This window comes from Crocuta crocuta, unplaced genomic scaffold (assembly GCF_008692635.1).
Source record: "Crocuta crocuta isolate KB4526 unplaced genomic scaffold, BGI_CrCroc_1.0 scaffold64, whole genome shotgun sequence".
NCBI lineage: Eukaryota > Metazoa > Chordata > Mammalia > Carnivora > Hyaenidae > Crocuta > Crocuta crocuta.
Genome location: NW_027530640.1, coordinates 540,453 through 566,836, shown reverse-complemented (window position 1 = coordinate 566,836; position 26,384 = coordinate 540,453). Strand labels below are relative to the sequence as shown.

Here is a 26,384-nt window from a genome sequence, read left to right as displayed (position 1 = left end):
AAGTTTATGTATTTGGTATGGTTCTGGAGAAATACAAAGTAAGATTGTGGGGAGACTGGCCACTCCACTCCGGGGGCTCGTCAATATCACCTGGCCTCACCCCATCAACAGTGTGGTGGTGGGGGCTCTTTTAAATATTAAGTATTAGAGAATCTCAATATATCAGTTTAGCCTGTTCTAAGAGATATTAAGGAAAGAGAAGTTGGGAAATATTTTTTTTTTTTTTTACCTTGATCAAGCAAATATAATGAAGTCAGCAGGAAATTCAAAATTTCCTTTGAAATTTTGTGTTATTCCACACACAACAGGTGGGAATAAAGCCCCTTGTGAGGGGAAGCAACACTCCAGCAACAGGACAAAGGAAAGACACCTTGCTCTGAGGAGTACTCACCCGGTCTGTGACTGTCGCTATAATCAGGGCATTTGGCACCAGAAGGGCAGTTTTGGTTTTCTTTATGAGGGTGACGGAAAAAGCCGGAATAGAGATCTGAAACAGAATCAGCGAGTTAATACTGGTTCAGACTTCACACAACAGGACTTCAAATCTTCACATTCAAGGGAAAAATTTTTTGAGGTTTAAGAAATCAGAACCACCAGTAAGCTCTCCAGCCTCCAAGAAGAAAAGCCAGGCTCCTCAAAGTTCCTTTTACAAAGCCAGAGGGCAAATGGGCATCATCAATTGTACTCAAGGGCTTGGTGGGAAACCTCAGTCTTGAGACAAGGGAATGAATGCCAAGTGCACAGTCACTTTAAAGATAGGCCCAAGGCTCTAAAGAAGTTATGTGCTTGTGGACATCTGCTTGGGGTTCCTCTCCACATACCCTGCTCTCCTGAGGCACGTGCGGGTAGGGAAAGCACTGAATAGTAATGGTAGGCAGAAAGTGTGGGACGTGAATTCTCAGCTCAGTTCGGAATAAAGGAAACCTCATTTTAAACAGAATCTGGAAGCCAAGAGGGGGAGCTCTTGTGCCCCACCTCTGGTCCTCAGATACCGACCCCAACAGAAAGAAGCCTCCACTCCACTTACTGCCCACCCCAGCTGGCAAAAGAGTTTCTCTTTGCCCAGCAACAATCTCAGCCAATAAGGAAATACCACATCTCATCCAATGAGAAGCCCTGAACTCTCACTTCTCTCCAATGGACTTGTGTTCAAAGCAACCCTTCCCAACTTCCTCCTTTTCTCTGTAATTTAATTTTCCCTCCTTTGATCTCTAGACCTGCCTGTGATTTGCCATAGCCTGCATGTCTCAAAGTGCTATTCCTGAGTAAACCCAGCGTGCTGATAAAACAACTGGCTGTTTTAAGGTGCACGCTATCTACATGAACTACTCAACCTCAAAAGCTACCCTTTCTAAGCCTCAATCTCCTGATCTGTAAAGTGGAGATACTCTTACCTGTTTCCCAGGATTTTCTGTTGATTAAATGAGATAATGTATGAAAAATGCCTAGCACTCATTAAGAAAGTCACTCATTGTGCTCTCTTAGGAAGCCCGTGCATAGAATAAAATTAGAACAATACAGAGAAGATGAGCATGGCCCCTGCACAGGGACGATGTGCACATTCATGAAGCAGTCCACATTTAAAAGAAAAAAAAAGTCAGTCATTTCCTCATTTGTCTCCTAAAAAGAGATTGGGTAAAATAACAGAATTCTAACTACTTTTCTGGTTCAAACCACAGAGATTTACACCAGTGACAACTGAAGTTACTCCCATTCATTCCTTCCTGTTCACCAGATGACAATGTCATTTAATTATGGCAGTCCTAGGAAGGAGTTAATCTTTTAAAAAATCTTTTTTAACTTTATTTTTGAGAGAAAGCGACTAAGCAGGGAGGGGCAGAGAGGGGGACAGAGAATCTGAAGGCTCTATGCTGACAGCAGCAAGCCAGATGTGGGACTCGAACTCCCAAACTGTGAGATCATGACCTGAGTTATAAGTAAGAGTCAGACGCTTAACCGACTGAGCCACCCAGGCAACCCAGGAAGGAAATATTTTGAGATGAGGACATGTGTTTTGAGAGGTAGGTGACTTGCCCAAGGTCATGCATATAATAGGTTACAAAGATGAACCAATCTGATCCAAGATGTGGGTTGTTTTTCATACAATGTACTACAAGCATGTACCGGATACTACAAAGACTAGATGTTCCTGATACTTTTATGTTCTATCCTCCAATCCAGTCTGGTTTCACAGAGAAATAGATCATATTCCTTTGGTCCTGGAAAACAGCCACACACCTTCATGGTAAAATGACCTGACTCCCTCCACAGGTGCATACTCACTTGAACATTTTGTAAAAACGCTTCACATATTCTAAAAGAGTACAAGGTCAGTGGGGAAGAGGAGGGCCTTAGGTTAGTACGGCCAGCTTGAAGGAAGAAAAAAGACCTTTAATTCTGATTACTTGCATTCACATATTTAGGTTTATGAGGTGGAAATATTCTATTCCTCAAAGTTCCAGATAGGGAGACTATGGAAGAATGAGGGCTTTTTTTAAGTTTACTTATTTATTTTGAGAGAGAGAGAGAGAGAGAGAGAGAAAGAGAGAGAGAGAGAGAGAAGGGAAGGGAGAGTGAGAGGGAGAGGGAGAGAGAGAGGGAGAGAGAGAATTCCAAGTGGGCTCCACACAGTCAGCCCAGAGCCCAATGCAGGGGCTCAATCTCACAAACTGTGAGATCCTGACCTGAGCCAAAATCAACAGTTGGATGATTAACTGACTGAGCCACCAACGTGCCCTGAGGTGCTAATCTTAATGAGCCATTTGCTAAAAACTATTTTGCCAAAGAACTCTACCCTCTAAAATTTTGAAGTATGAGATGACTCATAAATTGTAACTTGGGACACCAAGATGAATGATGATATAAAAGTGAGTCTAATTTTGTTTCTGAGTAGCAACACACACAGAAACTAGGGGCTATTTGGATTTTTTCATGACATAAGGCATGGAACACCTTTAGAAGGAGTTTTCAACCAACAGCTTCATAAGTATAAAACGACAATCAGACCACATTTGAGAAATAAAGCTTAAGTCACTTTTCAGTTTGAGCCTAGATGGAATCTGATACATGCATTTAACATTACTGGCATATGCAAATACTGCCGGAATGACCAGAAGGTCCTGATTACATTAGGGCTGCAGTTTATTAATATTTTTCCACTGTGGGTGCTTACAAAATGTCCCTCCCTAGAGTGTACCATTTGGTTGTCTTTAGTTCATCCTGGATGGTGTTGGATCCAGTAAGGAAAGTCTGCCACAGACCTGAAGCCCCAGTCTCCCTGACGGCATCCTCAGAGGGGAAGAAATGTACAAATCACTATCATGGTTCTTATTTCCCACTTCCTGAAAATTTCCAATGTCCTATCTCTTAGATTAGCTGTAGCACATCCAAAAGACCCACCACCTGCTCTTGTCACTATCACCATTTTGGCTGTGAGGGCCTATCCTTAGCCCGTGTCAGGGGGAGATGACCACCAAGCCAAAGTAGGACTTCATAAAAATAACTTCACTCTCCAGGGCGGTAGAAGCCCCAAGAGACTGAACGACGGCACGTCGCTTCATTTTCGAGGCCTGTGTGTCCACAGCTGGGACAACAGCAACGTACAGCCAGCAATTTACATTTGGTAACATGCCTTCCAAATACCACCCCCAAATAAGCCGGGGACTCATGTCCCCATTCCATGTGTCCGGTCAGTGTGCCTCAGGGAAACTGAGTCATTTAAATGGCACCACACAGCTAACAGGTAGAGCTGGTCCTCCTTCCACAGGACCTCTGCCTGACAGGAGTTTTTAATGTGTATTTATTTACTTTGAGAGAGAGAGAGAGAGAGAGAGACAGAGAACGCATGTATAGGGGAGGGGCAGAGACAGAGGGAGAGCGAATCCCAAGCAGGCTCTGTGTTGTCAGCACAGAGCCCAATACGGAGCTTGAACCTACAAACCGTGAGATCATGACCTGAGTGGAAATCAAGAGTTGGACACTTAACTGACTGAGCCACCTAGGCACCCCCTGAGACAGGATGCTTTTGATAAAGAAAAAAAAAAGTCTTATGAGTGCAACAGAGAGACAGTACAAGCAGGCCCTTCATGCCAAACTACACAGAAATGGCCCTAGTACTGAATGTATTGTCCATTTAAGCCTTATGGCGGTCGTCTGAGGCAAGGAGTATATGTGCCTTCCGACACAGAGGAGACAGCAGAGGCCCAGCGAGGCTCACCCACTAGGTCACAATCATACACCAAAGGACACGTGTAGCCAAGACTTGAACTCATAGTTTGTGAGTTCGAGCTCTGCATCAGGCTCTGCACTGAGTGTGCAGCCTGACTGGGATTCTCTCTCTTTCTGCCCCTCCCCTGCTCATGCTCATTCTCTCCCTCTGAAAACAAATAAACTTAAAAAACAAACAAACAAACAAGAATTCCCCCCATCCCTTCCACCATTTAACAAAGACTAAGTTTTTGTTCACTAATGTCTCCAGCCTTGCTGCTTTTGTCAGAGGCCTCAGCTCTGTCTGAATTCCTGAGAATTATCTTATCACACTGAACTGGAGTTCACTGCTACACAGTCCCTTCCCTGCTCCATGAACAAGTTCTTATAACTGGGACATCTAGAAAGACAGTGGAGCACTGCTTAACATTGCTTTGTGTTATCCTGACCCAGGTGAAACTTTATCGAAATATGTTTTATCTAAACAGAACTCGGTATGATTAAGGAGCAATGTTAAAGTAACACGTCTGACCTAAGGCATGGTGTGCTAGTTTGCTCCCCTGTCACCCGCCGAATGGAGAATCTCCATGGTATTGGCTATGTAGCCATTATCCAAAAGACTGCCAGGGGCTTTAGGGAGAATATTTAAATAAAACATACCTATCATTCAAAACAAAAAGTTTTCAGCCAGCGACTCCATGGATATAAAAGCTGCTCTTCACAATCATGAGTCAGAGCGATTAAAAACTCATTACGTCAGGCAAACCGAAGGTGTTTCTCTGACTCCTCTCATGGTGGTGGCCTGAAGGACTGTGGTGTGATAGTGCAGGTCAAAGGGCAAGAATGCCAATGGGAGGGGATTATCTTTTTCCTTCTTGGGACAGTCCCAAGGTCTTTGCTTTGGAAGGCAGTGCACTGGGAAAACTGCCAATTCCTTTAAGCTACCCTCCTTAACCGCTCACATGTCTCGGGCCTGTGCTCCCTCGCATCTGTTTTACGAAGACAGTTGTCACCTGTGGTCCACTGGGGATCGTGGGTGTCTGATGCTCTCAGACCTGATATAAAGTGAGCTCTAATCACTAGCTTACTGATAGGTTTGTTTTTCTACGTGTCTCCGACGGTAACGGATAGGTACACAGTGCAAAAGTCATTATTTATTTTATTTTTATTTTTTTTAAATATTTTTGATTTATTTCTAGGAGAGAGAGAGAGAGACAGCGTGAGCAGGGGAGGGTCAGAGAGAGAGGGAGTCACAGACTGAAAGAGGCTCCAGGCTCTGAGCCGGCAGTCAGCACACAGCCCGACGCGGGGCCCGAACCCACAAACCGCGAGATCATGACCTAAGCGAAAGTCGGACGCTTAACCAACTAAGCCACCCAGGCGCCCCAGTCGTTATTTTAAAAATGGTTTTGGGTGTAATACATATCTTTGCAACAAATTATGGCACGCTCCCTAAATGAACAACTGTGAGGATTCTCTGGTGACATCTGGGTAAAAAGGCTTTTGTGTAGGGTTGTGGGAGAGAGATATGGATATAGGGAAATACATAGAGAGTGGTCTTTAGGGAAAGAGGGAACTTCGTGTCCTTTAGAGGTATTCAGAACCTGCACTATTTGGAACGATGATAAAGGAAATAAAGATCTAAGGGTATGATAACAGTACAAATGTTTATAAACATTGTCACACTGCAAACAACTGGTATTCACAATATGTAATAAAGTGCACAGCTTTCTTTAAAAAAATTATACCTACCTTAGTGTCTTTTCCGAAGACCTTGGAATGAAAACAAATCCAGTTTTCTGATACAAAGAGCTTCCCCTGGTATAAGATCTCTTTCTGAAGAGCGCAGGTAAAACCTGGGAAAATATATACAGGTGTAAGAGCATTTAAGAGTTTCCCTGTAGAATAAGAATTGCATATATATGTTGGAGACTCAGGATTGGCAGAGATAATACACTTGTACTCAAAACATCTTTCACCTCTCTGTCAGTCATCTTTAGCAGAATAAAGATATGGGGATGAGGGTTTGTATTTTAATCCCAAGCCTTACACACACGAGTACAGCAATCAAAATGCAAGACTTGCAAATGAGAATTCCAGAATGGAGGTTCAAAATCTCCTCTACTTAGGAAGTTATGTCACCTGGTACTAATGTTGACACTCCTGCCCCTCCTTCCCTGGGGTTGTCACTAATGACTCCTTTGGAAATGGATGCTCTCACTGTGGGAAGAGCATGTGACCTCCATGTTTGGCTGTCATGCGAGGAATCCAGCATCCTGTCTTACGTTTATATCTTGAGAGGCTAGAATGGAACTCCGGTCCTCATGGACCTAAGAAGAGCTGAGTAGGTGCTAAGTGGCGCGCTGGTGAAGATGTTCCGGTGTGATAATCATGCTGTGTGTAGCTCAGGGATGGACATGTGTCTGCGCATTAGAATCTGTGTTTCCTGTCAGCCTTCTTCTAGTGGCCTCTCCTCCTCAAAGCTGGCTATCTTCAATCTCGGGCTAGCCCAAACACAGTGCACTGCAGCACTGAATCCAGAAGGTGAGGAAATCATTCCGGCATCACCTTGGAGGGTTCCCCAGCATGTGGAAGGATTCCGTTTCCTATTCTACTCTCTCACCTTTCAAGCTGCTGGAGGAAGGCTGAATGAGGCTGCCATCACTGTTACATCTTAACTTTCAAATCCCTGTTGCACTTGGTGATCCAGTTCCCAGACGAAGCCTGCTTTCTATCCCCAAGCCAACCAGCACATTTTCACAACAAACAGGTCAGCACTTACTCTGCCTCAGCGGTTCCTCAGTGGGGACATCAAGAAACAGCTTGTGGAACTGCATGTTGGCCTTATACTACAACGAGAACACAACACAGGCATCAGCTCTCGCGTTTCCAATTTTAACTTCCATTTAAATTTGTTAACAAATTTCCCCTCCCTTACTATGGTATCTTGAGGAATTCCTTTTCTCTGACTTCACAGTCTTCAACGCAACCCTTCCAGGAAGGTGGGGTGCAGATATTTCATTTTCCAACAAGATTAGTGACTTGCTGGACAGACGTGAGTAATCATGCCGCAGCCTTCTGCCAAGGTGGCTGGACAAGGATGTCCCTAACAGGTGACATGGAATGCCAAGAGATGTCACCAGGGAAGGCAGTAGATCCCAGGGCACTGAAGATACACAGACTCTTAGAGGACGTCAGTGGTTGAAAGCTCACAGACACCTGAGTTCAAGTCTTGGCTACACAGCTCCTTGGTGTGTGACTTTGACCTAGTGAGTGAGCCTCGCTGGGCCTTAGCCGCCTCCTCTGTGTCAGAAAGCACATATACCGCCTGCGTCAGAGGACCGCCGCGAGGCTTAAATGGACAGTACAACCAAAAGACCCACCACCTGCTCTTGTCACTATCACCATTTTGGCTGTGAGGGCCTATCCTTAGCCCGTGTCAGGGGGAGATGACCACCAAGCCAAAGTAGGACTTCATAAAAATAACTTCTCTCCAAGGCGGTAGAAGCCCCAAGAGACTGAACGATNGCTGTGAGGGCCTATCCTTAGCCCGTGTCAGGGGGAGATGACCACCAAGCCAAAGTAGGACTTCATAAAAATAACTTCACTCTCCAAGGCGGTAGAAGCCCCAAGAGACTGAACGACGGCACGTCGCTTCGTTTTCGAGGTCTGTGTGTCCACTGCTGGGACAGCAGCAACGTACTGCCAGCAATTTACGTTTGGTAACATGCCTTCCAAATACCACCCCCAAATAAGCCGGGGACTCATGTCCCCATTCCATGTGTCCGGTCAGTGTGCCTCAGGGAAACTGAGTCATTTAAATGGCACCACACAGCTAACAGGTAGAGCTGGTCCTCCTTCCATAGGGCCTCTGCTGACAGTACTTTTTTTTTTTTTAATGTGTATTTATTTTGAGAGAGAGAGAGCGAGCGAGCAAGCAGGGGATGGGCAGAGACAGAGGGAGAGAGAGAATCCCAAGCAGGCTCTGTGTTGTGAGCACCGAGTCCAATATGGGACTTGAACCCATGAACTGTGAGATCATGACCTGAGCGGAAATCAGGAGTTGGACACTTACCTGACTGAGTTACTTAGGTGCCCCCTGACAGATGCTTTTGATAAAAAAAAGTCTTATGACAGAACAGAGACATTACAAGCAGGCCCTCCGTGCCAAACCATGTAGAAGTGGCCCAGTGTCGCCATCATGAAGGCCTTCAGAAGGGTCCTACACGCCCCCACAAATCAGCCATTTTATAAAGTAGGTTATCTCCTGCTGCTTCCTGCAACTATACTGTGCATCCAGAAAGTAACCTGGATTAAAGTGAGGTATTCCAAGGGGGCTTTCCTGAGGTTTTTTTTTTTTTTATTTATTCATTTTTTTTGCCTTTTTAATGGCTACAGTGAGCACTGGTTTCATGGGTTGATTAAAAATAACCTGGGCCAAGGGGCACCTGGGTGGCTCAGTCGGTTAAGCGTCTGACATCGGCTCAAGTCATCATCTCCCAGTTCGTGGGTTCGACCCCTCTGTCAGGGTACGTGCTGACAGCTCAAAGCCTGCTTCTGATTCTATGTCTCCCTCTCTCTCTGCTTCACCTTTGCTCACTCTGTTTCTCTCTCTCTCGAAAATGAATAAACGTTAAAAAACAAAAACACCTGGGCCAACCTCCCCCCCCAAAACACTGGAACATGAAGTCTTAATAAATGTGGAAGTAATAAAAGGCAAAAAATTAATTAATTAAAAAAATGGTGGAAATGATGTCTATCAGAAGGGATAGATAAATCCAGTATGTGGTTCCTGACTGGATTCCAGAGAGGGGAGGGGGCCAAAAAACATGTATCAAGGCATTTGCTACTGGGACGACTGTGAAACTCGGACATGGATTTCAGAGGAGTAATATTTTTGAATATTTACTATTTGAATTTTTTGTGTGTGCCAATGGGGTTTTTGATCTCATTCTTAGGAAACACATATTCGAGTATTTAGCGGGGGGAGTGTCAAAACACAATCTCAAACTACTGGCCCCAGTAAGTATGCCACACCCTACGACACAGGGGTGGGCTTTGTAATGCATCCGGTGGGTTTTGGAGTGGAACCGAACTGCTTCTAGAGGACAGTCATGACTGTCCCCAGGTTTTCCGCCTTGGTAGGCAGCCAGGTTGCCTTCCATTCTCACAGGTGCTGTATCACACTCTTTCATTTTGATGCAAGGGCATCACAGCTCTCTTAATTATCAGGCAAGCTAATTATCTTGGCTATTAGACTAGCACATGACTGAGGAGGTCCCTGCTCTCGGGGCGCTTGTCAGAGTTAGGGGTCATGGTCTCCAACTCCCCCCACCCAGGATATACCGGAAGGTAAGTGGTGAAATACAATACTGATTAACAGTCGGCCTCAGGATCTGCATCCTGTTCTGTCTTCCAGATTTTCTACAATCTACATATGAGAGTCCTGAACGGTGGCAAGATTCACACTTGGGTTCTTCCTTTCCCTTGGCTCTAGGTCCCCCCCGCCCCCCGCCCCCCACCTCTGAGATGATGTTCTCCATATTCCCAAGTTACCTGGCTGGAAGACGAAGACTTTTTCCTGTCCATCTTAGACTCGTTTTTGCTTTCTGTTTTACAGTCGTTCTTATCACTTCCTACAGAGGGACCATCAAAACTGGATTTTGACCTGAGGAAAGAGGACCCAGGGAGTCTGTAAGATGAACTGTTTCATGCTACTCATTAATCCTATTATAATAATCTTGATTAGTATACCATCTCCTAGGAAAACCTGACATTTGTTTTGTTTTTTTGGACATCAGTGATCACTCATGATACTCTACGAGCATTTACATGGCACAGTGCGTAGGAGATGGGGTGGTTTTACAGGGTGGCACTCTCAGTCCGCAGCAATGCAGATTTCTAGAAGCGAGAAATACTAACTGAATTGTGAAGGTAATTATACCATCTCAAAGTATTTTAGGCAGTAAAAGAGGAGTACTATAGGCAAATTATTAAACAAAACTGCAGCTATAGCTCAATTAAACAGTATTTTTGTTTCAGAATTCTATTAATATTTAACATGGGTTAAATGAGTAGGGCATTGTATTAAAGGCCTAGAGGCTCCTTTTTCCTTAAGGAGCCTGTGAATGCATTCAACATCTTTTTTAAAAGGCAGCACAAGACTTAGTGCCAAATAATACGTACCAGAGGTGTTAGGAGGAGGTACAGAGAGATTCTAAGTCAAAAGAAGGTAAGAGGCAATGGATAGCACAGTGCGGGTTTAATACACTGGGCCTCAGGGGATGAGCAGGAGTTGGGTGTGAGGAAAAGAGAAACAAAACACCTCAGAGTGGGAAAACAGCAGAAGTGAAATCAGGATAAAAATGAAGACCATGTTTCAAAGTCAAGTTTTCCTTTGTTCTACTAAGGGCAGAGGTTGGAGCTCCAGTGTTTGTTTCTAACGTGATTCCAGTCCTGGCTCTTCATTGGAGTAGATGTGTGAATTGGCACACATCTTCAGTCTTACAGACAGAATTATTTTCAAGTGGAATGCGTGTATGATTTTTAGAGGTGTATATATGAACAACTTTTATGATACAATTACGTAGTTGTTTTGAGCATGGGGAAAAATGGCACATGAAATCCATGATTCTACAATATGACTCCTTAGAAAGAGACTCAGTTAAAATGAGTATTTAGTTCAAAGCAGACTTAAGAACCCTGAGTAACTCAGGTGGTATAAGGGTGTGACTGAGAGAGAAAGGACTGGAGTTAAGACTTTAGACTTAAGACTTTAGACTCTGGGTTTCTCAGCTCTGAACAGATAGGCTATATGATATTCCAAGCCCCTGCCAGCCCCAACAGTTTGGGTCCATGATGTTCTAACCACAGGTGAAATACCTCTCATTGATTCAGGGTGTCAGATCTGGTTTTAGCTACTGGCCACTGACCCTATTCACAGCTACACATTCCTTTATAATTCTAGGGCTTACTTTTATTATTTTTTCAAATTATAAGTCACCATTTGTAGTCAAAAATAAAATTATTTTTACAAATGGCAAGTTACCTATTATTTATACTATCCACTAATCTGAATTAATCACCTCTACTGATTTACACTAGTAAACGTTACTGGAATCACCAAGGCAACAATCGGACCTTGTGAAGGACTGTAAGCAAATTGTGACAAGTAGGGCAGCTGTACCGTGATGAATTCAAGAGGCACAAGAAAAGGGGCTTGTCTGCACAGCACTAGTCTCTGGGGATGCGGTGGGAGGGGCGCCTATTTATATGGTATGGATATCTTTGTGTCTGCTCAACTGTGTTACTCTCTCATCTCACAGGTCACTCTGAGCAGGACCAGAGGTCCAGTGCAAAATGAAAACGGAGGGGCTCTTATTCAAGAATTGGGAATTTCCAGTGAGAGCAGAGCATTAAATCAAGCGTGGGGCTCTTTGCAACTGCACAGATGACACACCCACACCATTTAACAAACATGCCCTCATGATTGAGTGTATTATTCTCACACGAAGCCTGGGGGAGGTGGAGAAAAACCCACAGTGTTTTTAAAGCGCCCGCTGGAGCCAGTCAATAATGGTGAAAGATACAAGAAACAACATGCTTTGTGCGTTTGCCTGAGACCCATTTGCTGAGTGAGGCGAGGTGCTCTGACAGCAAACAGCTGTAGAAAGAAGGGTTGAAAGTGAGGTGTCAAAACAGCCATGCAGAACTGATGAAAAGAGAAGTGGAAGCAATAGAAAAGAAAAACGTGGGGGAGAGAGAAGACTTACTTTTGGTCTTGAGTGAAGGAAGGATGTGGAGAGAGGTAATGGGCTGCGTAGCCAGAAAGGAAGGGAAAGGCAGGAGTTATTTAATTATCCTTCAGCAGAGGCCAGAAGCCCCAGAAGGTGCAGTTTTGACAGTTCCCGTAAGAGGGAGAAGAGCAATCACTCCACCACTCAGGACAGACCCCTGGCTACATGCACCATCAGTGACCACTGAAAGGATCATTCTCTTCTAAGGGCAAAAAAGCAACTTTAAGCTCCTACTTCTTCTTGGCATGTGAACAAAGCATGTAACAAAGAGTCTCTGAGAGTGACAGGGACCATGGCTCATCTCAAAACTGCCTGCTCCCCTCTAGGTTCACGACCAAACTGACGCTGGCTCCCAGCAGCGGCCCAGGACAACAGGCAGCGCCCGGAGACACGCACACCCTGTTGGGGGATCCCCAGGCAGGGCTCCCCCTCCGCTTTTTCGTGGCTGCCAGGAAAGCGAGACAGCAGGTGTGCACACACACAGGGAGAGCAGATACTCCGACCTGGGTGGGCCCCACCAGCACCCGGCCAGCCTTTCCAGGTGCCGGGTCAATCTATGCCAGACGGTGGGCCGTCCTGGCCCTATCACTCAGCAAGATCAGTCCTTGAAGAGAGGGGCAGGTGTTCTGTAGTAGGTTGGGGCAGGAAGGAGAAAAGATGCTGCCAAGAAGGGATGAGAAAGGAAGGCAAGCATCAGTGCCCGGGTTGAGGAAAACCACCCCACCTTCTTTCTCAGGGGGCCATCTGCTTACAGTGGATCCTCACTCGTGACAACCACCATCAAACTAGCAACGCCAGCTCCTCCCAGCCTCCCCTCCTCCCCACCAAAGGCCCCAAAGAACCAAGAGTCAACGTGAGGACACTCACCGCAAGGAAATGAGTCTCTTCTGGTCTGGGGACTCGGCCTCGCAGGACGGGGTAGGAGACTGGGCTGTTGGCGACCTGCAGATCTTCTTTTTCTCCTCCAAGCCATTCTCAGCCTCTGGGCTGGAGAAGAGAGAAAAACGCTTCACCTTAGACATCCAGGGAAGGGGGGTTGTGGAAGGAAAGATGATGAGAAACTCTTGCTTTCTGGAGAGTGGAACAATGTTCAAGCCCCACAACAGGCTGAAGTCAACGTGGACAGCTGTGCCCTTTCCAGATCTCCATCGTGAAGCCCTTCAGCCGGCGCCTCCAGGGCAGGAGCTCAGGGTCCCGCCTGCCCCGCAGGTAAACATCCGGCTCTGTAGCTCCCGAGCAGGTGCTGGTGGGCCCCGCACTGCCCAGCTCTGCCCTGCTAGCTGCGTGCTGAAGCGACAGATCACCTGGAGGCTGGGAGGGCCCCTGCACACACGTGCTCAGCACACACGCTCGCTCGCTGCCAGCTGTGAGTCTTCCTGCTGGGAGCCCCCGCCCCTTTGTCTGCATTTCACTTATGTTACTTACCACCTACTGTTGTAGTTATATAGGTCCCACTTTGGGTTGGCCATGTTTTAACCAGGGACCTACCTCTGTAAGCAGGTACCTATTCAAGGCTGGGTCGGAATTAGCACTCCCAGCTTACAGATCTGGAATTGGAGGCTCTCACAGATCAACGTGCCCAACTTCACAGAATCTGCATGGTTCTGAGTTAGGATTCGAGCTCAGGTCTGTCCATCTGGGAGGTCTCTGGGTCCACACTCATCCTCATATTCTCTAGCTATTTTCCCTGCCATCTACCCCCTCTCCCCCAATCACTGGTCTATCCATCTAGCCCCCTTATTAGCTCTTTAGTGTGAGAGCTCCACGGCTGGGTGAGGATCTTATTAACTTTTATACTGACCACAGAGTCCAGGTGAGTGCTGGTATGTAATAATGATCACTAGGCTTTTAGGAAACTAGGACTGACTTCGGTGAAAGAAGGACTAGAGAGAAAAACAAGTCAGGATGGTTTACACGCTGAATCATTAAGGAATGGAGGTAATGAGTGTGTGGATACAGGAGTTGAGCTCCCTCAATCTTAGGGACTGGGGACATCAATTCCAATAGAAGCAAGAAGAGTAAAAGGAACAGGGGAGGACAGGTACATGGTGTTTTAATTTACATGGAGCAGACCTTCTTCAGCGTCAGCCTGCAAAGCACAGAATTCACAAGAACTTTTTCTGAGAATGTGAGAACGCCACGGTGGCTGAACATAAAGGGAAAATGCTAAGATAGCATCGCTATGACAGTTTGGCTAATTTTAATCCTACTTTACTGCCTATTTGGTGTCTTCACCTGCAGATGACCGCACAGGCAGGAAATGCCATTGGTTAGTTGAAGTTTTGTGGTTGCTTGCTTAAGACACTTTCCACAGTATATGAGAAGGCAAGCCCATACCACTAACACCGCAGCAGTGTCAAAATCAACACCAAGGGTATGCGACAAGGTATCCAATTAACAATCCCTACATGTGGTGCATATTCTTATACTGTAGTTAGTACTTCTCTTTTTCTAAGTACATGAATATTCAAGGACAGAAGCCCAACTTGCCACTTCTTCAACTCTCAAGGTACTCAAAAGCACTTATATACATTAAAAGAGCTCAGTCCGTAAACGAATTGCATTATGCGACAAAAGATACATGGAAGGCTTTGAAATATTAACAGGAAAATACTGCTATGGTTTAAAATACAAGATTTTATTTAATGTTAGCATCAAGTTCAATTCACACACTCAGAATCTGAGAACTGTTAAGGGGCTTTAGAGCCTATCTCTCCTAACCACCCTCTCCAAACACACACATTATTCCGATTCTTCAAAGGCATCAGACAGCAATTCACTTGAGAACCCCTCTTTAAGGGGGGAGAATGAGTGTGTGTGGACCCTCAATAATCCACTCAGCATTTATTTACATATTTACTCAGTGTTATACAGGAACCAAGCCCCTGCTATCCTGTACAGCATCTCTGTGTACTCAGAGCCTCCCCACTACGAAGCACTCATAAAAATGTGCCCCTCTGTTTGAATGTAGTCCTATGAGGGCCTAAGCTCTGGGCAAACGTTTTACTTATCCAACTACTAAGTTGGATAAGTGTTTTTTCCACAGCACTCAGCTCAGCATTTTGCTCATAGTGGTCCTTTCTACATGCTGACTGACGTGGGATTCATTCTGTAGGGTCTCAAACAGGAAGTGACATTCGTGTATCGGCTGATTCAGTTTTAGAGTTTTGTTGATGTAGAGATGCTATAGAAACTCAAGCAAGTTGATTCCTAACGCAGGAGAGATCACTCCTGCAAGCACCTCTGAGGTCCTGTGGCAGCCAACTGACACTAGGGATGATCCCAAAAGCAGAAACCACCTGTGTCTGAGTGAGCAGAGTGTGGGAGGGAACTGGAGTGGTTCCTCGAGGCCCCTCAGTAACTCTCAAGTTACCATCACTAAAGCTGAACTCATGACAAGGGAGAGGAAGTAACAAGTCTTGTTTAAAGCATGAAAATAAAGCAATCAGTTTTTTTCTCCCCTTACAAAGAAAGAGAAAGCACCTGCATGAATCAGGGAGGGGCAGAAGGAGACAGAGAGCTTAATGAAGTTCCATGCTCAGCACAGAGCCAGATATGGGGCTCGATCCCACGACCCTGGGACCGTGACCTGAGCCGAATCAGGAGTTGGACCCTTAAATGACTGAGCTACACAGGTGCTCCTCTTTCTTTCTTTCTTTCTTTTTTTTTTTTAAACAAGAAGACAAGGCCTTTCAGGGACACTGACTACAAAGGTCACCTAAAAAAAATCCCAAAACCAAAAGAATAATCTTTCTTTTCCTTTTCTTTCCTTCCTTTTCTTTTTGCTTTTCTTTCCTTTCTCTCTCTGTCCCTCCCTCCCTCCCTTCCTTCCTTCATTCCATTCGTGTATAAACTATTTATTCACAGAGGAGGCCTAAAGATTTCCTGGACACACCCACAGTGCAGCCACAGCAGCACACAGTCTTCGAGTGCTGGCCTTGGACACAGAGTCCCCGGCAGTGTTGCCACCTTCTCTGGGCCCGAATCTTCATCAGCCACTCCAGGTCTTCATGGAGTTTGTTTTTCATACCACTGACCAGGACCTGGTTGGATTTTTTCCCATCCCTGACATCCTTTGGTCTGTTCCAGAACCAGTCTGGGATCTTATACTGGCATGGATTCTGTATAATGGTGCTCACGGGGTCCACCTCGTCCTCAGTGAGCTCTCCTGCTCTATTGGCGAGGTTGAGGTCTGCTTTCTCCAACACCCCATGAGCCGATCTTCACCCCACACCCTACCTGCAGTGATGGCAAAGGCTCTTTCTGCCAAATGATCGCTGTGGGTGTTGAGTACTTGCAAAATGAGCCTGAGCGTGTCAGCCATCAGTGGAGGTGGTCCTAGAGGACGCCCAGCGGTGGAGAGTTCCAACCTTCCTCTCTCAACACATGCTTGTCGGAAAGGTCTTTCCTGACAAGGCAGGATGCTCAGAGCTGGGCAGTCGACACAAATAAGTGACTGACAGTTTTAAGGATCCTCAGAAGCAGCAGCAGATGCTGGGAACACAGGATCAACCTGTACTTGGCCTTGGCAAGTCATTTCTTCTCCCATCTCCAACCCAACTGAAGTAGCACTGATAGGCCTGGAAAGCTTTTCAGTAGGAATTCCAGAGCAATGAGACAGAGGCAGGCTACGCCAACCAAGCCTTATCGTACTGTTGAGGAGAATGCATTTAGACAATCTACAAATAAAAACATGGGTTGGACAATCCCTACCAGACAGTACATTATGTGTCAATTCCCAGACCTCATTAATCTGATGATGAGATGATCAAGGTTTCACAATTGTTCAGAATCAGAATTCTTATACAAAGCCAACTCCCATTCATCCTGGAAAGAGTCTCTGTAAGGTAAACTCTGCTCTCTGTTCTCTTGTCATATTCATCTCCCAGGTCCTCTGTCCCTCATGCTAGGAATGAGGTGAATTTAGCCACCATCCCAAGCAAGTCAAATAGCTACTGGGCAGAATGAGGATTAAGTTGCATCTCAGGTGAATGATTGGGCTGTGTCTCCAGTGAATGAGAAAAGGTGCCTCTCTGTGGTTCAGTCTAGGTACTTGTGTTCCTTTCTAATTGCAGTGGTGAATGCCTGTGTTTGAATCTACCTTCAAGTTAAACTGGTCTAAGTGAATGGCATAAAAAAATGTCACAAACTACTTTGGTAGTATGGGTGAGGGTAGGTCACTTAAAAAAAATCCCTAATCATCATATCCTGAAGCCACTGTCTCGACCAACAAGGTTTGGAAATGACGTGAAGACAGAATGTGTTTCACCACACAATCTCAAGGAGATAAAATCCTGGAAATGGGATTGTTGTGATTAAGGCCAGCTGTGTCACAATACAGTGCTATGCTGAAACTGTACTGAGCAGTAATGTGCACCTGGGCAAGCCTCGGCCTGGGGCACCAAACCCTTGTTTTTGATGTGCTCCTTGCTTACTGGCTATAAGGCTGGCTGGCAGGTAAAGGTGACAATACATGAGAATACAAGAGATGGGCTATAAGGACAGAGGCGGACTCTGAGGGTGGGTGGGCAGCAGCCATAGTACAAATTGAGACATCATAGGAACCATAAAGGAACAGAATGGGGTGCAAAGGTGCAGGAGTTGGTGATGAAGACCATCTAAGACCCCTTTAAGACCCCTCAGCCTCTCCAATGGCAAAGTAAATGCCAAATTTCCCAAATAAGACTTTTTTAAGTCAAGAAAAAGTCTTTCATTAACAATTTGGATATGGTATATCTTTGTCTAGAAACTTTACATTTTATGTTATCTGTCTACATATTCACTTCTGAATAAGTATTAGAAGAAGGCGTAGTTCAAAAGCTGCAAGTGGAACTCTTAAAACTATAAAACATTGATGAAAGAAAGAGGACACAAACGAAAAGACAGCCCATGTTCATGGACTGAAAGAATATTGTTAAAATGTTTATACTGTCCAAAGCAATCTACACAGTGCAATCCCTATCAAAATACCAACAGCATTTTTCACATAACAAGAACAAATAATCCTAAAATTTGTAGGGAACCACAAAAGACCCCAGATACCCAAAGCAACCTTGACAAAGAAGAACAAAGCTGTAGGCATTACAATCCCAGATTTCAGGGTATATTACACAAAGCTGTAGTAATCAGAACAGTATGGTACTGGCACAAAAACAGACACATAGATCAATGGAACAGAATAGAGAGCCCAGAAGTAAACCCACACTTATTTGGTCAGTTAATCTATGAAAGAGCAAAGGAGAATGCACAATAGGGAAAGGATGGTCTATTCAATAAATGGTGCTGTGAACAATGGACAGCTTCATGTAAAAGAATGAAACTGGACCACTTCTTTATACCATACGCAAAAATAATCTCAAAATGGATTAAAGACTCACTTGTGAGACCTGAAACCATAACACTCCTAGAAGAAAACATAGTGAGTAATCTCTTTGACATTAACCTTAGCAACATTCTTCTAGACATGTCTCCTTTGGCAAAGGAAACAAAAGCAAAAATAAATATTGGGAGTACACCAAAATAAAAGCCTTGACAGTGTGAAGGAAACCATTAACAAAACAAAAAGGCAACCCACTGAATGCAAGAAGCTATCTGCAAATGATATATAGGGTAAGTAGTTAATATCCAAAATATATAAAGAACTTACAGAACTCAACACCAAAAGCCAAATAATCTCACTAAAAAAATGGGCAGAGGACCTGAATAGACATTTTTCCAAAGAAGCCATACACATGGCCAACGACACATGAAAAGAGGTGTCTAATCTTCTCCAGTCATCGGGGAAATGAAAATCAAAACCACAATGAGGTATCACACAATGGAGTATCACACAGCCATTTAAAAGAATGAGACCTTGCTATGTGTCACAAAATGGATGGACCTAGAGAGTATCATGCTAAGTGAAGTATGTCAGACTGACAAAGACAAGTATCTTATGATTTCATTTATATTTGGAGTCTAAAAAGAAAACAAATGAATAAATACAATCTAAAAGCATAAAGAGACCTGTAAATGCAGAGAACAAACTGACAGCTGTCAGAGGGGCAGGGGCAGGGGTTAGGGTTAGGGATAGGAGGATGGGCAAAATGGGTGAAGGGGAAATACTGGCTTCCAGTTATGGAATAAGTCAGGGGGGATGAAAGATACGGCGCGGGGAATGTAGTCAGATGGTATTGAATATTGTATGGTAACTGCACTTGTGATCGTGGCATAACACATAGACCTATGGAATCACTATGTTGTACACCTGCAACTCATGTCACATTGTGTATCAATGAGATTTCAATTTAAAAAAAAAATTACAAAAATGGGGCGCCTGGGTGGCTAAGTTGGTTGAACTTCTGACTTCAACTGAGGTCATGATCTCACAGTTCTCAAGTTCAAGCCCCACAAGGGGCTTGCTGTTGTCAGCTGGAGCCTGCTTTAAATCCTTTTTCCTCCTCTCTCTCAGCCCCTTCCCTACTTGTGCTTTCTCAAAAATAAATTTAAAAAAAAGCTACAAATCAAAAACCAAATCTCCCTCCTACCCCTATTTCACAGTGGCCCAGGTTTTCTCCAAAGAAGCATCTACTACTGTTCCTGACAACTGTGTGTCTTCCCAGGAAGAGGCTGTGTACATATGAGTGTGTGTATTTTTTTTTTTAAATTTATTTATTTATGAGGGAGAGACAGAGATAGAGTNTTTTTAAGCAAAAATTTTACCATGTTATAATATAGCTTGCTTTTTTTTTTTTACTTAACTGTTTATCTGGGTGCTCTTTCCCTATCAGAATATACAGGGCTTCCTCGTTCTTTTTCATGACTGCATGGACTTCCACTCTAATGGATTAATTATAATTTAACCAGTTCCTTATTGATGAGCATTTAGGTGGATTTCAGTCTAATGACAAATGCAAATAACACTGCAACACATATCCTCGTATGTTTTTTATGTGTGTGAATATATCCATAGGATAACTTCCTGGAAATGGAACACCTGTGTCAAAACGTACACAATTTAAAGCATTTATAGTTGTTGCCAAATTGCCCTCAGTAGATGTTTGGTAACCCATACCAACCATATGAAACAGTGTTTACACGTTCTTACTAATAAAGTATTAAACTAAAAAACAATTGTTTTCTGAGTGCCTATAGCACATAGGATAAGAATAATAATTTTAATGAGGACTAGTTTAAAATTTTTGATCTTTGCAAGTGTGAGAGGTAAAGAAAAATCCTATTATCATTTTGATTTATTGGTCTCTTCTTATATGTTCTTACGGGTTCGTGGGTTTGAGCCCTGCATTGGGCTCTGTGCTGACAGCTCAGAGCCTGCAGCTTGCTTCAGATTATGTGTCTCTCTCTCTGTCCTTCCAATGTGTGCTTTCTCTCTCTCTCTCTCTCAAAAATAAACATTTAAAAAATTAAAAAATAAAGAGATAAAAGAGAAAGTAGAACTTAGAAAGAGGGATATGCCTACTTAACATTGGGAGTAGATAGAGGGAAGCAGGGACTTAGTTTGAGTCGACTTATGGTCCATCAAAACAGGAAAGTGAAGAGAAGGTTTAAAGTTAGTAAGAAAGAACAAGATATAAACATTTTTGTCGATAATGAAGTAACAACCACAACTAAAATCAGGTACAGTCACAAGAAGCTACCGGGGAGGCAGACAGAGAATGGAAGAGGCAGGAATTGAGTTCTTTATAAATTTTAATGCACTATATTATTTTATGAACACTTAAAAACATTAATATTATAAAGAAGATGTAAAATATAGCATAAATCATAAAAATAGGTGGGTTTGCTATCCTCAATGTTTTCAAGTGTTTTTATTTCTTAATGTTTTATTTATTTATTTTGAGAAAGAGAGGGAGGGAGGGCGCGAGAGAGGGAGGGCGCGAGAGAGGGAGGGCGCGAGAGAGGGAGGGCGCGAGAGAGGAGGGCGCGAGAGAGGAGGGCGCGAGAGGAGGGCGCGAGAGGAGGGCGCGAGAGGAGGGCGCGAGAGGGGGAGAGAGAGATCATGAGTGGGGGAGGAACAAACAGAAGATGATAGAGAATCCCAAGCAGGCTCTGCACTCCAAGTGCATAGCCCGATCCCGGTCTCAAACTCACCAACTGTGAGATTATGATCTGAGCTGAAATCAAGAGTCAGATGCTTAACCAACTGAGCCGCCCAGCTGCCCCACTATCCTCAAATGTTTGAGGTCCTACTAAGTATAAAATACACTGTCAGATGCTGCCCTCTCTAGGAACTCAGCCTCTATAAGGAATTTTAATTTAGTACCTAAGTAAAGCAGAATACAGGTTTTAAGTGGTGTCTACCATAAAGATGGTGCCTTGGGAAAGCACAAATCTCTTCCAATTGTCAAGAGGAGAATCAGGGACCATCTGTGGAGGAAATAGGCATGATCACTGTGTGTATGCATGTGCGGTGGGGGGGTGCAATGTCTTTTCTCATTTAGATGACACCTATGACAGCTGTCAGAAATACATTTCAGGGGGCGCCTGGGTGGCTCAATCCGTTAAGTGTCAGACTTCAGCTCAGGTCATGATCTCACAGATCGTGGGTTCGAGCCCCGTGTTGGGCTCTGTGCTGACAGCTCAGAGCCTGAAGCCTGTTTCATATTCTGTATCTCCCTGTCTGACCCTCCCCTGCTCATGCTGTCTCTCTCTCTCTCAGGAAAAAAAAAAACATTAAAAAGAAATACATTTCAGTATAAGAATGCGGAAGTGTAAATGGTATTTCTATTTGTGCTGTAAATTAAAATCAATCAATTCCTTTGGATGGAGCAAATCAAAACTTGCCATTATCACAATGCAGTCAGCTCTGCTGCTTCTCTATCCAGAGCGATAGAGTATTTGTGCAAGAGTCATTGGGGAAGGGAGGACAGACGTTTGAGCTGGGTACATGTAATTTAGACTTGTAGAGATGCCAGAAGGCACAGAAATACAAGGAAAGGCAGAAGCAAAACACGTGGATAAGGTAGAGTCACACAGGCACAAGGAAACTGAACAGTGTGGTTTTCTCTCAAGTACAGGCAGCACAAAGAAGAGTCAATTATGCCGTGGTCAAGTTTGACTCTTAATGAGAGAGGGCTGCTTTTGGACTTCATTTGTTTGGCAGCAGGGAGAAAGGGAATATCTTTAAGCAGAAGGAATGAAACGGGAGGGTATTAAGGGCCCACCTTCTCCCACACTTCCACTGTGCGCGCCTGCCGACCCCGTACTTCTGGAGGATTCGACTCCATCCGTGGCCAGGCTCAGGGGGGGGGTGGGGGCCTGGAGGCAGAGAGGAGGGCACGTCCAAGGCAAGCAGCAGAGACTGCACTGCAGAACCAATCCAGAGATAACGGCAGAAGGGAGCAGAGAACAAGCAATGGAGAGCGACATCTAAGATAACCCCAAGGTTAGCTGGGGGGCGGGGGAGACAGAACCGCCACCATAAATACAGGGGATGCAAGAGGGAATGGGGCTGGGTGGGTGGGGTTTGGCAAACCGAGTTTTAGATGTAACAGTTAGGCAGAAGAGACGTCTATGGTCAGCAATAGATGCCTCCTAACATATCGTTCGAAAACTGTATGTAAGAACCCAACAGAGCCCAAAGGAACAAGAGCAAAAAGACTATCTGACTGCAGAGGAAAGGCTCTGCTGGCTGAAAACGATTTCTGTTGAGTCCTGGTGCACCGACACAGCTGAGGGGGTGACTAATGTTTGGTGGCTAAACCAGGCATGGAGGAATGGCTTGCCCCAGGGCACCAACTGGCCCCAACACATCTTTTTTTTTTTTTTTTNGACACAGAATCTGAGGCAGGCTCCAGGCTCTGAACTGTCAGCACAGGGCCCGATGGGGGCTCGAACTCAGGAACTGCAAGATCATGACCTGAGCCAAAGCTGGATGCCTAACTGACTGAGCCACCCAGGGGCCCCTCCAACNAACCGACTAAGCCACCCAGGCGCCCCTCCAACACACCTCTTTAAGTGGGTCTCACAGAGCTCCCCTCTGTCCGGATTAAAAAGGACAAGTACCTGTGCGGTGACCCATCACGTGACTCACTGCCGCCCTTCTATCTTCTCCTAATTCTCTGTGCCCAAATCCCTGCTCTTCTTTTAAAGCTTAAGGCAACTCAATCCCCAAATCACTTAATTGTCACGATTCTGATTCCAAAGGGACAGAAACACAACTCACACTAGCTTATGTTTAAAAACAAACGAACGAACAAACAAACCCGAAAGGGCTTTCTTTTGTCACTGCCTCAGGATGAAGTCACCAGCTCCGGGGAGCCGCAGCTGCTGCTCACGTTCCTCTTGACCCTCGGAACACACAGCAGTCGCCTCCAGGGTCTCCGTCTGCGAGTCCCCTGGGGCATCAATGTCCCGGGTTCATCATCCAGAGACACAGCCTACATTATGTTAGGCCGCTGCTCCGGGACCAACAACGGCTTTCTATGGGGCATCCGACTGCGGCATCTGGATAGGAGCCAAGACCTGCCAGAGTCGTGCCGTCTTCCTCCGCTTTTCAGAGAGCAGGCTCTGTTGGAGCCATGCTGGTGTCCCCGGGGCCCTGGGCTTACCATGTTCTGTCCTCCCTCTGTGCACTGGCTCTAGTCTGGAGTATTCTCTTTGCTCTTTCCCAGGTCCCCGTAACTCCCCACTGTTCCGTGCCCAGGGTGTGGCCAATCATTTTTTAAAAATGTTTTATTTATTTCTGAGAGAGAGAGAGCGAGCGAGCGAGTGCGCAAGCAAGCAGGGAAGGGTCAGAGAGAGAGGGAGATACAGAATCTGAAACAGGCTCCAGGCTCTGAGCTGGCTGTCAGCCCACACCACGACGCGGGGCTTAAACTCATGGACTGTGTGATCATGACCTGAGCCAAAGTCAGATGCTTAACGGACAGAGCCACCCAGGCACCCCAGGGCGTGGCCAATCATACACCTTTCTCATAGTGGCCTCCATCTCTGTCCTTCCAGTGTCTGGATATAAGAAACTGTGTGGTTAATACTGACTGCACAACTCTGAGTACATGTGCAGTGCAGGGCAACCATCAGCATTTTAAAAAGGGCTTGGGCTTACATTTTCTCTCAACCTACATAGTCCACTCCTTCCCAGGTGTGATTTACAATTTGTACTGGAGGAGGGCCATGTGGAAGGTGGGAGAGGGGAGGAAAAGGTGGTATTTTTACTCCCCTTGCACTGAACCAGCACTGTGTGCAAAACGTCATTAATTAGGTGAGCAATAATTTGAAACCATATTATCCCATCGTCCCAAAGAAAACATTGGGTGGCTCAAACAGACTGTCTTCCTTGTCGGAAGAAACAATGATCACAAGCAGAATCATAAAGTAAGTAACTTCTCAGTAGTGGTATTTTGAGGCTAAGCACAAGTGGAAAACAACAAAACAATATGACAAGAGAAAATATGTCCAGGAGGCAGCAACTGACTTTTCCAATTTCCAGGAGAGGCAGATTGATGCTGCTGATAGTGAGTTCCCTTTTATTATTTGCACCCTCAACAGGTAAAGAGTATTTTGTATCCTGCATTGCTTAGTGCTAACAAAATTTCTAAAAATATGTTTAATATAGCTACTGTAAACAAAATGTCATTTTCTCATAGATTTTAAAAGCAGAACGAAAAACTTACCGAAACAGAAAGAATACAGAACAATAGGGTACAATGGGTGGCTCAGTTGGTTAAGCATCTGATTCTTGATCTAGACTCAGGTCATGATCTCAGTTTGTGGGATTGAGCCCTGATAGTGCAGACAGAGCCTGTCTGGGATTCTCTCTATCCCTTGCTCGCTTGCGCGCGCGCTCTCTCTCTCTCTNGTCCCAAATAAATAAGCAAACATAAAAAAAAAAAATGGAGCATGAAACCCAGGGGGAAAAAAAAGCAGAGAAAGTACAATATTAACAAATGTTTAGCTATTACGGAAAATATTCAAAATATCAAAAATATTAAGATCCGAAAGTACTTCAGTTACTTTAGAAATAACTATAAATTAAAACTTAGATTTTGGAGAGCAACTGGATCATTAGGAATATATTTATAGGAGTGAACATAGAAAAAGAATATGCCATGGGATAAATCAAAAGAGCCATTTGCAATTAAAGGCAATTCTGAATGATCAAAGCAAGGCTGTTTACATGAGTTGGGTGTATAAATGTTCAAATTCATAAATGTGCCCATTGCCCAGAGCAGGAATGCTAGAATTTAAGGATAGTTAAGAATTTCTTTCAATGAGCTTTGGGGAGGGCCATGATTTTTAAACCCCTCTACACCAAAAGAGATCTTGTATCCAAGATAAATAGCCACATGCTTAGTTTTTGAACCTACTACATCCTGAACATGGCAAGAAGGGAAGGACAAATATTTACGGATTGTCTCTGTTTCAACAGATTTACATGTGAAATGAAGACAGTCAGCACACACACAAAAACCAAACTCACTGTTTATCAACCCCATGAAAGCCCAGAATATAAACGTTCATGTCTCCATTTTCGAGTTGTCAGAATTCAGTAGGGTTCTGTCACAGAACTTGGAATCTCATTAAAAAATTTCTTTTGGGGCGCCTGGGTGGCTCAGTTGGCTAAGCGTCCGACTTGGGCTCAGGTCATGATCTCACGGTTTGTGGGTTTGAGCCCCGCGTCCGGCTCTGTGCTGACTGCCAGCTCAGAGCCCAGAGCCTGTTTCAGTCTGTGACTCCCTCTCTCTCTGACCCTCCCCTGCTCACGCTGTCTCTCTCTCTCTCTCTCAGAAATAAATAAAACATTTAAAAAAAATTAAAAAAAATTCTTTTAAGTTTATTTACTTTGAGAGGGGAGACAGCACACGGGGGGAGGGACAGAGAGAATGAGAGAAAGAATCCCAAGCAGGCTCCGTGATGCCAGCTCAGAGCCTAGAGCAGGGCTCAAACTCATGAACCAGGAGATCAGGACCTGAGCCAACATCAAGAATCAGGTGTTTAACGGACTACACCACCCAGGCGCCCCTGGAACCTCACTTTAAAGGCAGAGAGGACTAAAGGTGGTACAAAATTGGGAGGATGAGGGTTTCAGGCAGAAATCATAAAAAATGATAGCAGACAAAGGAAAAGGAACAATTAACATGAATACTAGCAGTGCCAAACTATCTGTGGGGTAAGAACCTGCGAGGTGAGGAGAATCCTAAAGAATCAAGTGGCTGAGGCGCAGTACTTACGGACAAAGGGACAAGGGGGTCACTGAGCAGAGGAGACCCAAGTTTAGGAGAAAGTAACAGGGGCCCTGCCCTGAAAGGAGGCAGAGCTCTCTTAAAATGATACTGAGAAAATTACGGTCTGTCCTCTGATCGATGGGTACTGTGAGAGAGGAAGGGGAGGGCGTCAGGATTTATAGCTACTCTTCCAGGAAAGAGGAGGAAGGGGACCAGG

At 44.8% G+C, this 26,384-nt stretch overlaps 1 protein-coding gene and 1 non-coding gene across 2 annotated transcripts in view; one reads left to right on the top strand and one right to left on the bottom strand.

Moving 5' to 3' along the window:
- The window catches only part of GRAMD2B (GRAM domain containing 2B), a 68,032-nt gene that overhangs the window by 15,047 nt on the left and 26,601 nt on the right, over positions 1 to 26,384 (bottom strand). The window contains exons 2-6 of the mRNA XM_077768574.1: positions 12,870 to 12,989; positions 9,763 to 9,874; positions 6,989 to 7,055; positions 5,959 to 6,062; positions 392 to 487 (exon numbers count right to left, since the gene is read on the bottom strand). Of these exons, the coding sequence (XP_077624700.1) occupies positions 392 to 487; positions 5,959 to 6,062; positions 6,989 to 7,055; positions 9,763 to 9,874; positions 12,870 to 12,989 (499 nt within the window). The remainder of the gene's footprint in view (positions 1 to 391; positions 488 to 5,958; positions 6,063 to 6,988; positions 7,056 to 9,762; positions 9,875 to 12,869; positions 12,990 to 26,384) is intronic.
- On the top strand, positions 1,476 to 1,584 carry LOC144235421 (U6 spliceosomal RNA). The gene has a single exon (XR_013336202.1). It is a non-coding gene; the product is annotated as a U6 spliceosomal RNA (small nuclear RNA).